We start from the raw sequence: 14823 nt of genomic DNA, 5'->3' as shown, positions 1-14823 counted from the left end.
TTTCTATTGTGACGCGTTTATCTCTCTCTTTTTTTCTACAAAGGCTGAAGGGTTGCTCATGCTATTTGTGTCAGGAGGCGTGACGAGGGACACCACTACCCAGCTAATGGCCAACCCAAAACATTGAAACGATAGGTGAGAGAGGTGGGTGCTAGGAAAAGATGAGTGAAGGAATAAAGTACAAGGTGTGTGGTGAGTGCAGAGGTGGTGTGTGGGACAGACAATAAATAAATAAATTAATAAATGATCATAAAAAAGTAGAAGTTCCTTACATGATCATGTTAATAGGTATTCATTACAGTAACAACGTGTTCCTAGGACTATCTCCAAACCTGTCATTCTCCTGGGGTTGGCACTGATATGACACTTTTCAGATATCCGGTTCAGAGGCTTTGGGTCACACGCTGTGACTCCCCGCTCCAAAATCCACACAACCAATGGCAAAGGCCCACCGGAGTGACAGGAAGGGATGGGTGGAAAAAGGGCGCATCAATCCTGGGTGTTTCCTTTGAACTAAATGATCAAATAGCTGAACAGAACTTCTAGGATTACCATGAAAACCCAGTCTGGTACAAAAGAAAGAAACTGATCTTGACTGTCGTACTCACGACCATCATACCTATCATAGCCACTGTTAGAGCTAGAGCAGTTTTCAGCATAATTACCACAGTAATATACTCAGGCATATGTGTACAGGTCACCCATGGACTGATATTCATGTAATAAATATAGACATGATAAACAAAAACATAAAAAAATTACAAAAACATTATGAAAAACAGGGTTGTTTTGTTAAAAACAAAAAGACACAGTCGGGAAGGGGAAAAAACAAACATTAAACGAGTTCTCAACTTTGTTCTAAAATTTTAAAGGCTGGGTTTCTATAAGAAATCAGTTCTGTTGGCAGCTCTTCGAAGACAAACTAAAAACAATGGGGCCATACTTGCGAACATTAGAACGTTTACATTTAAATCCACACCAGTCAATTAAAATCGTTGATGTAGTTGCACGTGATAGAACGCTACTTGTTAGCTTTTCCCATTAGATAACCTGGCATATTTAGCCCAATGCTAACACCACCAGCTGGACATGATTATTTCCTGTAACAAATTCTGTATCAGCCAATTACCAATGTTGACATAGTTGGACGTGACCAAATGTGACCAAAGTCGCACATTGATCTGCTAATCAAAGTTACTAAAACACACACACAATTTCAATTGGACAGATAGCTCACTGTTGTGATCTTGGCTTCTGGTAATTTTTGTTGTTTGCAGCAAGTTCGAATTCCAGGTGAGGTATAGTTTTTTTCCTATGAAATGTAGAATTACATTTATTGTGATAGTGTGTTAGTTAGTTGTGATAGTGTGTTGCGAAAACCTTGTAAATTACAAATATATTTAATGAGACGCTTCTTGGAGTCCCTCTTGCAGACTGACATATAGGCCACTGCTATACTGGGGTGCAGATCTGCTGGAGCACACCGGAGCCACACTTCGCCACTTAGAATGGTGCATGTTTAATAAAGTTTAGGTCAAAGCTGAATCAATGTCTCGCAATTCGTCGCCAGCCCCACTGGTCATCTAGAAGTCTTTGCTAGGTAAAGCTCCGCCTTATCTCACTGGTCACCACAACACCCACCCGTAGCATGCGCTCCAGCAGGTATGTCTCACTGGTCATCCCCAAAGCCAACACCTCCTTTGGCCGCCTTTCCTTCCAGTTCTCTGCTGCCAATGACTGGAACGAATTGCAAAAATCGCTGAAGTTGGAGACTTATATCTCCCTCACTAACTTTAAGCATCAGCTATCTGAGCAGCAAACCGATGGCTGCAGCTGTACACAGCCCATCTGTAAATAGCCCATCCAATCTACCTACCTCATCCCCACATTGTTTTTAATTGACTTTTTTTGCTCTTTTACACACCAGTATTTCTACTTGCCCATCATCATCTGCACAAATTGTAATGACTTCGCTACTACGGCCTATTTATTGCCTTACCTCCTTACTCCATTTGCACACAATGTATATAGATTTTTCTATTGTTATTGACTGTACTTTTGTTTATTCCATGTGTAACTCTGTGTTGTTGTTTGTGTCTCACTGCTTTGCTTTATCTTGGCCAGGTCGCAGTCGTAAATGAGAACTTGTTCTCAACTGGCCTACCTGGTTAAATAAAGGTGAAATAAAAAAACTTTTCAAAAAAACGTAATGATGAATTTGTGTTCTACATAGGCCTAACATACCATAGCAAATAGGTTTAAAATATCCCTCTGGTGGCCAGGGTTAACCTATTTCAAGAAATGCCATTGGTTGGTGGATAAAAAGTCTCATATCTTTGTGGAATTTGCTATACAGAATAATCACTGTCAGCTGATGAGGTTAGGATAGGGCTAAAATGTGCCAGGTTATTTGATAGAACAACGATACTAATCAACGATATTAATTGGCTGATGCGCATTTTGAGAGGGAGAAGCAGTTTAAAGGTAAACTGTTCCTAATGTTTGCAAGTACGGCCCCATTATATACAGGACCAGTCAAAAGTTTAGACACACTTAGTCATTCAAGGGTCTTTCTTTATTTGTACTAGTTAAGAGAAGGCCAAGAGTGTGCAAAGCTGTCATCAAGGCAAAGGGTGGCTACTTTGAAGAATCTCAAATATATTTTGATTTGTTTAACACTTTTGTGGTTTCTACATGATTCCATATGTGTTATTTCATAGTTTGATGTCTTCACTATCATTCTACAATGTAGAAAATAGTAAAAATAAAGAAAAACCCTGGAATGAGTAGGTGTGTCCAAACTTTTGACTGGTACTGTATATATATTTATATATACGTATGCCTATTTTTAAATTTCATTATTTACCAAGTTGCATTTTCAATTCGAATAATTTCCAGAGGTGAGGCGAGGGGGCGGTCAGGGCTTAGTACAAACCACAGCCTCGCAGGTTGTTGGCGATGATGATGTCAGTGACAGCGTCAAACACCACCTGGATGTTCCCTGTATCCGTGGCACACGTCAGGTGACAGTAGATCTCCTTATTAGGCGAGCGGTTCTTGCTCTCAAATTGTGCTTGGATGTAGGCAGCTGCATCATCATAGGTGTTAGAACCTGTAATGGAGGTAATGGAGAGAGTAAAGGAAAGGAAAGGACGAGGGAGAAAGGAGGAAAGACAGAACAGAGAGAAATGTAACAGTGAAAGAGTAAGAACTAAGCTGAAGAAAGCTTTTAGGGCCTGAATTCATTCCATTCAATATGTTTTAACATTCTGCTACATAAATATATTAACATAACAAACATAACTATGCAAATGTAGGATATTAGTTTGAGTCAGTTTGCTACAGAAGGAAAATAATCCTGCAGCAACAGGAAATGTGAATTACGTGGATTATAATTAATGGACATAATTAATGGACGTCCAAGTCTGAAATTTCAAACTTCAGAAGCCTTTTTAAACCTCAACTACACTACAAGTTTTTGTATTTCCTGCAACAGGGGGATCAAATTAAGATCTTACATCTGTAGTTAGCTCTATTGCAAAAATCCCAATACTCTATTGAGAGAACCCATGTGACTTTAGTTACCATGAGAATACAGCAGTCCCATTGGCTTAGCTTTGTGTGCCAGATGTGGAAGGCTGCAGAATAACGTCCACTTCTGCAGTGTTTATTTAGTTATTATTTATTGCACTGCGTTTCCCAGTCGTCACTGGCCAGGCCGTCATTGTAAATAAGAATTTGTTCCTTAAATTGACTCGCCTGGATAAATAAAGGCCAGAAAAAATATATAAAAGTGTCCCCTGCGGCTCTCTAAGCAGGGAGAGGAAAGAGTATGGTGTCTGTCTGTCTGTGCCTGAGCAGACAGTGACGGAGACAGCCCTCACTGGCCATCCCTTCTCCATGACTGCTCAAGCGTGGCTCTGCTTTTATTCTCTCTTAGGCTATGGTTGACCATCTCACCTTGTCAGATAGGGGAGGGAGAGGGGGCAAGGGGGGGTTAGAGAAACTAAATATTTGTATACCCCTGTGGTTGAATATACCACAATGTCAACTTCTTTTAAGATCACATAGTCAAGACCTAGGTGGATTTTTGCAGACTCAACGGCAGGGTTTCAGCTAGCAGATATGATTTGGCCAATTCTTACATTTACAAAAGGTACAAAAGTGTCCATTAAGTTACAAATCTTACCGGTATACTCAGGGAAACAGATACTCAAGGCAGATTTCTTGATCTTTTCGGCAAACAGATCTTTCTTGTTGAGGAAGAGAATGATGGAAGTGTCAATGAAGAATTTGTTGTTACAGATGGAATCGAACAGCATAAGAGACTCGTGCATGCGATTCTGCAGTGGAGAGAAAAGGAGGAAGAGAGAAAGGAGGACAGAAGCAGAGGGAGGAAGAGAGAGAGGAGGAAGAGCGGTAGGGAGGGAGAGAGAGAGAAACAGATCACGTGGAAAGGTTAGCACCAGAGCAATAAAAACCAAGCTGGAATAGTTGAACCAAGCTTCATGACTTGAGGACAGTAGAGAGAGAGAGCCTCCCAAAGCACTCGGACAGGACAGACTGCTAAGTACGAGAAGAAAGGGTTTCTAATGAAACTTTGTTGAACCAATCCGAACAATTGCGCTCTGCGATAAAGAACATTGAATGGTTAGAATCAGACATAATGAGATGTTTCTAGGAGACAGCTAGCAGCTGCTGTGTTCAGTGTCTGTGTGTCTGAAAATGACTCAGGTGATAAACAGGGGGCAGGGGAGAGAGAGAGACAGGACCAGACCAATCCTCCCTTCACAGTTCTCATCAACATGCATACAGAGAGAGATAGAGAAAGAGGATGGAGAGACATAGTGAAATATTGTGTGTCTGTAAGAGTGTGTGTTGTGGTACTGAGAGGTGTTGTGTTAGTGTAAAGTGTGTGTGAGTGTGCTGTGCAATGGGTAGTAGTTTGTTTCTCATAGTCCCCTGGGCTCTGTACTGCAGGCGGTGACACTCTCATAGTTAGTTCAGTAGCATCCCATCGCGCAAGGGAAGAGAGTAGAGAGAGAGCGAGAGAGAGAGAGAAAGAGAGCAAAACACTCACTGCACAGCGCATACACAAACTTGATCATCCTCCAACTTGAATCAAGCCCATGACCTCTATTTACATAATCCCCTTTTCCAGGGTAAACATGACGCAGAGCGAGGGCCATGAGTCATAAAGAAGCAGGCACTTGGCCTGGGAGAGAGTGACAGAGGGAGAGAGAGAAAAAAGAGAGCGAGGGAGGGTCAGAGTTTCATGTGGTGCTTTATTATTTCCTTCATATAAATACACCCTTCAATAAATAATCATAACAGTGAACAAGACGAATGAGCAAACAATAATTACATCAGTGAGACACAAACAACACCTACTAGAGAACAGGCACTAAATCATACCATGACGTACTGTACTGTCAGCATCCTAGTGCCGCTTGTGGGTTGGTGGCTTGGTACGTGTGGTATGGTTTGGACGGACACTACATTTTCAAATGAACAACAATTGAATTTCCTCATAGGGGTTGTGGTAAGCTCCAGAGAATAGTCTCCAATGTATTCCTCCCATGCTCATGCAGAGGCAGTCTTTGTGTAACACATGGTGAAATGCCTTCAGGGAAAGAATTCTCCTTTTCAAAAGTTATATTGTGCCGATTGTTTTATTATTTATGGCTGCAGTTGAAATATTGGAATGTTTAGCCTGCTGTGATTGGGAGTACCTTGGTGTGTGTATGCGTGCGCGTGTTTTATATGTGTGTGCGTGTGTGTGCTTGACTGGGACTGACACACTGGGTACTGGGAGAGCCTGACAGATAATCAACTGTATTACAGCTCCAGACAGCTTCTGTACATCACGTGAACCATCTCCACCAAGGCAAAGTGCAGACGTGGTAAACTAACCTCTATTACATCAGAGGACCACACTACTGTATATCATATCCACTGCTGTCTCTCTCTCTCTCTCTCTCTCTCTCTCTCTCTCTCGGTAACCACCAGACTGGAGATCCAGTTTACTCAGGGCCACATATTGTACCTCCCATCTGTGTCTCTCCAGCAGACACACTTACCAATCTGTCTCTTTACCTTGGCCCTAAGACTCCATTATCCATCAGCCTCACTGCTGTGCACATAAACTCTATTACCCAGCGTTCTCTCTGCCTGCCGTTCCCTGATCTTATTAGCCTTCATTCCCTGGACCAAGGACACAGGCTTTATAGGCCATCAGTCAGGTGTGAGGCCAAGCTATAAGATGAGCAGAGAGACCATCTGGGTGGGTGCTCTGGGACACACACATGCCCTGCTAGACTTCTGATGGCTTCCATCTTAGTTTAGCCTCTGGTATAGAAAACTCCAGCTGTGACTCTGCTTGCCGACACCGCAGCACGGACAAGCTTTTTATTCATCTTAAAATGTGGCACACCAACACTGTCTCAACAGATTTGGCACAGAATGAGATTTTTTCTGCCCATGAGAACTCAGAGACCATGTCCTGTTGTGGAGCTGGCAAAGCCTTTGCTTCCTGCTGCGCACCTACCGAAGCAACACAGTAACTTACTGCAATGGTGTTGTAGTGTACTGCAGTACAGTCAACAAATCTTTCACAGAGCCCAGAGAATCAACGCAGTGGCTGTCAGAGTCACCTGACACACAAGAGGCTGCACCTGCCAGCTAAGGCAGGCGTGGTGCTGAGAACGATCGTCATGGAAACATCTGCCCTACCCACACTCACCCGGCACCTGCATGGGTGTGACAAACGAGTGATTTCGTAGAGAGCTTCCTACAGCCATGACAAGAGCTCAGCTAAAAGAGGAGGACGGAATCAAACCTCAGGGAGCAGGGTTTATTTGGCAAGAAACCAACAGGTTTTCCCCCTTCTCGGAGTGGTTTGGCATTCTCTGGCAAATGACAGGGAGGGTGTTGTGACATTTGGTTTCCTCCCCGAGGTTCTGTGTAATGAGGAATGGAACAGCTGTTTCCTGGATAACCTCATCCTACACACGCTCTCTCTTGCAGTTTACTACAAACAGATACTAACGTATTTGACCTCGCACACATTAAATACTTCCTGCTTATCCTATTGACTCTCCCATTAAGAATATAGCATTGGCACCGGTAAGGCAAAGTAGTTACTGTCATAGCCAGGCCAATCACCATGAACGTAAGTCAAACAACTCCCAGTGCTTGATTGAGACTGCTGAGGCACCTAAACCTCAACAAGAAGATCTGGACTAAATATGACGGGTGAATATTTCTACAGCTCTAACTCAACAGGCAGTGACTTTTCTGAAGATTACCACTGCTACCAATTTCCATTATAAATGGGCTACAATTAGTTACGCAAATACACTGTACGGTTTGGGGAAATGTACCCTTCAGTGAGACCACTGCAGTGTAAAGGGCTCAAAACATCTTTGGCTGTACTTTCAAATCTTATACTGAATCATTGAATCGTACAAATATTAGACAATAGCCAAAAAAAGCCATCCAATACAAAAATCTTAGAACCCACATGACATATAAGCGGAACAACAAATAATATTTCAACCCAAAAAATAAATCCTGAAATTCACATTATTTACACGGTAACATCTTCCACCAGCCACAAACACATCTCCAACTCTTCAACTCTAATTCCCACTTCAAAGTGTTTCACAAAACTGTCCAGGCACAAATTCCTCTCATATCAGATGACTACTACTCAATAAGCAACAGAGATACTTCGTTGGTAAAGATGGGCTTTCCTTGTAAACTGTATATTCTTGTTTATGGTGGTGACCCAATTCCAGTTAGGCAATCATTACTGTTGTGTAACATTGTGTAAGTGTTTTAGTAAACAATGCAGCATATTGCCAAACATAAAATGACTTTTGTATCAAATTGTCAAAATGTATATTCTTTATCAAACTAAACTAATTGTTCCACTCAGGAGTCCTCTCTTTTTCCTGTCTTCACCTCTCCTTGTGATGTGCAAAGCCTGAGGCCTAAAATACAGCTGTCTCTCCTTCTACAACTGAATGAAAATGTTTTATTATATAAACAAATCTAAAAGCAAAAAAGACTGAGGAAAAAGTGGAGAAGGGTCTATCCTCTGGGTTAATACAGGCCACAACCACGCAGGTTGTTGGCGATGATGACGTCGGTGACCGCGTCAAACACAAACTGGATGTTGTTGGTGTCGGTGGCACAGGTGACGTGGGCATACACTTCCTTTTGGAGGGACTTGTTCCTGCTCTCGTACTGAGACTGGATGTGGCCCACCGCCTCCATGAAGGTGCCCGTGCCTGCAGAAAGGTGTGAAAAAGCAGGAGAAAAAGGAAATGGAGAAAATATATGGCCCAAGACAGGATGTGGAAAGGAAGTTGGTTAACAAAAGAAAGAAGAAGTAGAAAGATGAAAATAAAAGGGGAAGATAAGCAGACAAAAAAAATGAAAAGATATAAGGACAAGAACGGACACAAAACAATGTTTTTCCCCCAAATATTACACACCCAATGTAAAACCTAGTGCTTGTCTTAGTGGCTTGATTATGCTGTAACTGCAGAGGGAGGCCTTGGTTTACACAGCGAGTACAGCAGGCCAGACTCCTTGGCTGCTCTGCACTATAAGCCCTAAGATCATAACATGGAGTCATGCCAGGTAAGGCATGAGTAAATGACAAGACAGAATCCTCTTCTCCTGTTCTGATTCTGAAAGCTAATCATCCCTCTTCAAGCATTTCTACACATTATCCCTCATTACCACACTACCCCTTCTTCTAGTTGTCCTTCCTGCTGCTACTCCATCCCTCTTTTCTCCTAGCTCAATAGCCTCCACTCTACATCAATTACCTGTGTACTCCGGGAAGCAGATACTAAGGGGAGATTTCTTAATTTTCTGCTCGAATATGTCCTTCTTGTTGAGAAATAGAATGATGGAGGTGTCTGTGAACCATTTGTTGTTACAGATGCTGTCGAACAGCTTCATAGACTCATGCATGCGGTTCTGTGGGTATAGAGAAAACAACGTCAGTCAGTCTGCTGTGGGACTCTCTAACTACGTCACACCCACACAAAAATAGAGAAACAAGTGAAGAAAGGAAACTACAAAAGAACAGAAACTAAACTTTAAATGCCCCTTCCAGGAGCTAAAGCGTTAACTGTATATGAGCCACTTCCCCCCGAGATCCAAGAACATTCTAAAAGAAAGTGTCTACAGTATTTCATTACCATGATCCCGTTTGCCACAGTGTCATGGTAATATGTTAAGTATGACAAGTATTCAGCTTCCTGGGAGGGTAGCCTTGTTCATGCACAATGTTATTAGGTGCGTAGCCTTGGTCTAGGACAAACCCTGTGTGTTTCTCTCTAGAACAGGGATGGGAGGACATGCAAATACATTTCTAGACAATTGATATGTAATTTCACCAGGGTGTTTGTAGAGTTGGAAGCAGACACTCTCTCTGGTGTGAGTGAATTGTTGCCTTGTTCTCAATAACAGTGGAAAAGACACAAAGAACAAAGTCACGACTGCTCCTTTACAGCCAATCACCTTCCACTTAGAGCAGCAGCGAGGGCTCGCACAACCCAATCAGATGAAATAGAGCAGAGGAAAAAGCCAATCATAATCTGTTGATAGAACAAGATGAGTCACAGAGACTGTTCTTGGTGTGTTAGTAATTCTTAGAAAATGTAAGAGAGAGAAAGAGAAGAGATAGGAAAACTAATGACCATAGTTTAGCATTTATCTCATCAGTTGATTGAGCCTCTGACAAGTAACTCTGAGAACAAGGCAACACATACTAGAGTACAGACAGTGTCATATCATCCTCACAGTGCAAGTCACAGGCACTCACAGGTAAATACACACAGAATCACATTACAACCAGAACGAGTGCTGCTTTTAACTCTTTCCAGATGATTTTGGACTCTTTGTCCTTGTTTAAGGTTTCATACCTGTACACATGTTTGGTGGGAGGGTCCTCTGTGGAACCAGGTGGGTTTTTAGCATTTGGCGATTGGTTAGAGAGGACAGCCGATGGCGAGAGATGACAGGAGAGGAGCTGAGACGAGAAGACGTTGAAGGAGAGACGAGAGCTGCTGGGGGGGCTCAGTGGTGCGGAGATGGACATGCACAAGAGCCCAACTCATCTCCCCCCTCTTAAACACACACACGTGCACGCTCGCACAAGCAGAAACGCACCCACAGTCATGTGCCAGCACGCACACACACACTCCCCCCCAACGATGAAAGGAGAAAACTGTAGAGCAGGCAGGAAGGACCGAAACCAAACCTTGCAGTTACATTTATTGAACAGGATTGCTGTAGAAATTTTATTCGGTGCCCTGCTGTGCACGTCTTTGAGTGGGTGCCAGTACTTGCATGAAGGGGAAAAACAGGGAAAGGAAGCCAGATAGAGGGAGCGAGAAATTAATGCAAATGTGTGTGTGTGTGTACGTGCTGATACACACGTGCGGCCATATGTATAGGAGTCCAGGAGTAAACTTTGATTTAGGAGCCCGTCAACCTGTTAGAAGCATAGTTCAATAGAACCATTGTTCCTTCCTTGTTCGGTTTATCATGTCTGTTAATCAGTCTGTACTGAATTAAGGGAATTGCCTATTCTATTCTCAAACATTTTGTTGCATTTTCAAATAGGATTATCCTGAACTATAGAAATATTTCTAAAATAAACCCAGCTGCTTTTGGAAATGGCAGTAGAATAAATGTGATGAGGCTTTTAAACAGGCCTGGGAGAGATTATACTGGATGTTAGAGTTGTATATCGCACATATAGGCCCCCGAAAACACTGTTCACGCACTGCCATTGGCCATGGGGATGCTCAGGGATGCTCACTAACTAAGCAACTGGATGGAAATCAACTAATTTGCCTGGGCATTAACACCAGCTGATACAACCAGAGGTTATGGTAGAGAACTGGGTGGAACCAGATGGGAAGTGTGACTTCTACTGTGTTTGCAAAGAGAGAAATACAGTAACTATGTGGTCTAATCTAATGCTGTGTTATGTAAAGCTCCTCACATATTTTTGCTTATCAAAAAACGAATCCAAAATGAATCTACACTTGCATGTAAACGGTCATATCAATGTAAGCTACTGTACATTAGCAATGTGTTTCAGAGCAGAGATAAACCTGAGGATCCATAGATAAAAGGCCTGGTAATGGTAATTGTGAACCCTTCATTTCAACATGAGTAGCAGGAAACCAGGGATGTTTGTACACTGGCGTACCACACCTCCCCGCAGCCCTAGCAGGCACTCACTCTTAGTGTAAGAGCTGTTTGAAAAGATTGACTGAAATTTCAGACTGTTTTAGTGGGATGGAGATATGACATGCCTGTTGACATCACCAGACAGTAAATTAGTAGACCAATAAGAAAGAGAGTTCCAAACCTCTCTGCCAATAACAGCTAGTTTTCAGTTTTCCCCTCCCCACTCAGACCAGTCCCAGACAGTCCTAGCTAAATGTGTAGAAATGCAAGAAGTTAGACGTTTTCATTGCTCGGACCTCGCGAAACTGCGTTACGCCACTGGATGTGTACTGTACATACAGTGCCTTGTAAAAGTATTCATCCCCCTTGGCGTTTTCCTATTTTGTTGCATTACAACCTGTAATTTCAATGGATTTTTATTTGGATTTCATGTAATGGACATAAAGAAAATAGTCCAAATTGGTGAAGTGAAATGAAAAAAATAAATATATATAATAATAATATATAAAATAAAAAATGGAAAAGTGGTGCGTGCATATGTATTCACCCCCTCTGCCATGAAGCCCCTAAATAAGATCTGGTGCAACCAATTACCTTCAGAAGTCACATAATTAGTTAAATAAAGTCCACCTGTGTGCAATCTAAGTGTCACATGATCTGTCACATGATCTCAGTATATATACACCTGTTCTGAAAGGCCCCAGAGTCTGCAACACCACTAAGCAAGGGGCACCACCAAGCAAGCAGCACCATGAAGACCAAGGAGCTCTCCAAACAGGTCAGGGACAAAATTGTGGAGAAGTACAGATCAGGGTTGGGTTATAAAAAAAGAAACGTTGAACATCCCACGGAGCAACATTAAATCCATTATTAAAAAATTGAAAGAATATGGCACCACAACAAACCTGCCAAGAGAGGCTGCCCACCAAAACTCATGGACCAGGCAAGGAGGGCATTAAGCAGAGAGGCAACAAAGAGACCAAAGATAACCCTGAAGGAGCTGCAAAGCTCCACAGCGGAGATTGGAGTATCTGTCCATAGGACTACTTTAAGCCGTACACTCCCCAGAGCTGGGGTTTACGGAAGAGTGGCCAGAAAAAGAAGCCATTGCTTAAATAAAAAAATAAGCTAACACATTTGGTGTTCGCCAGAAGGCGTGTGGTTGACTCCCCAAACATATGGAAGAAGGTACTCTGGTCAGATGAGACAAAAATTGAGCTTTATGGCCATCAAGGAAAATGCTATGTCGGGCGCAAACCCAACACCTTATCACCCAGAGAACACCATCCCTACAGTGAAGCATGGTGGTGGCAGCATCATGCTGTGGGGATGTTTTTCATCGGAAGGGACTGGGAAACTGGTCAAAATTGAAGGAATGATGGATGGCGCTAAATACAGGGAAATTCTTGAGGGAAACCTGTTTCAGTCTTCCAGAGATTTGAGACTGGAACGGAGGTTCACCTTCCAGCAGGATAATGGCCCTAAGCATACTGCTAAAGCCACTCGAGTGGTTTAAGGGAAAACTTTTAAATGTCTTGGAATGGCCTTTTCAAAGCCAAGACCTCAATCCAATTGAGAATCTGTGGTACGACTTAAAGATTGCTGTACACCAGCGGAACCCATCCTACTTGAAGGAGCTGGAGCAGTTTTGCCTTGAAGAATGGGCAAAAATCCCAGTGGTTAGATGTGCCAAGCTTATAGAGACATGCCCCAAGAGACTTGCAGCTGTAATTGCTGCAAAAGGTGGCTCTACAAAGTATTGCCTTTGGGGAGGTGAATAGTTATGCACAACTGTTCTGTTTTGTTGTCTTATTTCTTGTTTGTTTCACTAGAAAAAATATTTTGCATCTTCAAAGCAGTAGGCATGTTGTGTAAATCAAATGATACAAACCTATAAAAAATACATTTTAATTCCAGGTTGTAAGAAAACAAAATAGGAAAAATGCCAAGGGGGTGAATACTTTCACAAGGCACTGTAGCCCCGGTGTAGGAAACTGTTGTTCATTATGTTGACGTATTCAACAAAGGAAACATACATGACTCATATTAAAAGGAATTTACTGTGCTGCATTGTAGAGTGTTTTATGGCGATATAGACACAACTAATTAAGTGTGTGTGTGTGTGCGAGACTCACCGTGGTTTCGTCTTCATGCAGCACCTGGTCGTACCCACTCAGTGCCACACAGAAGATAATGGCTGTCACGTCCTCAAAGCAGTGGATCCATTTCTTCCTCTCCGACCTCTGACCTCCCACATCAAACAGCCTATGGAACACACACCATCCATTACACGTGCACAGAAAAACCAAAAGCAACCACTCAGAGGATCACATACTGTAGTATAAAGTATACAGTATCAGTACAATATCTACCACATACAGTCAGTCTGACATAGCAAAAACACATTGGTATGGCATATCTCTATTCATTTTGAAATTGCTCCCACTTATAGTTTCTGAGAAACATAGCTACTGTAATTTTCCCATTGAGGTTAGGCTCATGCACAGATTTCCAACCCCTCCCTACATCTGAAGAACAATGGATTTCAAAAGGTTTGCTGCCACAGGCCAGCAAACAGAAGACTGTAGAGGTCTCTGTACTGTAGATACAGCATTTCAGGTCAGGGGCAGGGCACACCCACAACTGCTGGGGTTACTGGAACAGGTCTGGGAAAGGACAACAGTCCAGTACCACTAGACTAGAACATTCTTCAGTACCGGAACACTACATTAGCTCTTGCAAAAAGCCTGTCAGAGAGCAAGTTTTAGGATCAGGAATTAATGGAACATCACAGCCTGACAGTCCTGCAGCCTCTCTATGCACACCACTGTTTTATATTAAAGGCCCAGTGTAGTCAAACACGTGATTTCCCTGTGTTTTCTATATATTTCCACACTGAGGTTGGAATAATACTGTGAAATTGTGAAAAGTATGATAATGCCATTTTAGTGTAAGAGTTGTTTGAAAAGATGGTCTGAAATTTCAGCCTGTTTTGGCATGATAGATATTTTGCCCTGCCTGTTGACATCACCACACAGTTAATAGACCAATAAGAGAGCTCCAAACCTCTCTGCCAATAACAGCTAGTTTTCAGTTTTCAGTTTAGACCACTCCTAGAAATCCAAGCAAAATTATTTCTTGAGAAATTGAAAACAATCATAGTAAGGTTCCTAATTGTTACCCAGAAATGATTTAATATTGAGATAAAAACAGCTGAATTGGACCTTTAACACATTATTTTCATAATGTATTTTTTGTTCTCAATCAGCTGAGTCAGAGAAGGAGATGAACAAAGAGCTGCTTTGTGCTAGCAGGCCTTCAGGCAGGCAGGCAGGCAGGCCGCTGTGTGAGGAGCAGAGGAAAAATACAAGCCCTCTGTTTTGTGATAGAAAAACAACTGATATTAACATGACCATGTTAAACCAAGCAAATTGAAAGGAAAGGGGGATACCTAGTCAGTTGTACAACTGATTGCATTCAACTGAAATGTATCTTCCGCATTTAACCCAACCCCTCTGTATCAGAGAGGTGTGGGGGGCTGCCTTAATAGACAATCACGTCTTTGGTGCCCGGGGAACAGTGGGTTAACTGCCTTGCTCA

At 42.4% G+C, this 14823-nt stretch overlaps 1 protein-coding gene across 2 annotated transcripts in view; it reads right to left on the bottom strand.

Annotated features, from left to right (window-relative positions):
* Positions 1 to 2755: 2755 nt before the first annotated feature.
* LOC115196816 (guanine nucleotide-binding protein G(o) subunit alpha) overlaps positions 2756 to 14823 on the bottom strand; it is a 130969-nt gene continuing 118901 nt past the window's right edge. The window contains exons 6-8 of one of the 2 annotated variants that reach the window (XM_029757736.1): positions 13359 to 13488; positions 4190 to 4343; positions 2756 to 3112 (exon numbers count right to left, since the gene is read on the bottom strand). In XM_029757736.1, coding sequence (XP_029613596.1) covers positions 2925 to 3112; positions 4190 to 4343; positions 13359 to 13488 — 472 coding nt within the window. In that variant the 3' untranslated portion in view covers positions 2756 to 2924. Of the gene's footprint in view, positions 3113 to 4189; positions 4344 to 5265; positions 8295 to 8840; positions 8995 to 13358; positions 13489 to 14823 lie in introns of those variants that run through there. The other variant, XM_029757737.1, reaches the window with a different exon arrangement.

Source organism: Salmo trutta, chromosome 7 (assembly GCF_901001165.1).
Source record: "Salmo trutta chromosome 7, fSalTru1.1, whole genome shotgun sequence".
Classification (NCBI taxonomy): domain Eukaryota; kingdom Metazoa; phylum Chordata; class Actinopteri; order Salmoniformes; family Salmonidae; genus Salmo; species Salmo trutta.
Note: the sequence above shows the minus strand (reverse complement) of the source record. Positions and strands in the feature narration are given on the sequence as shown.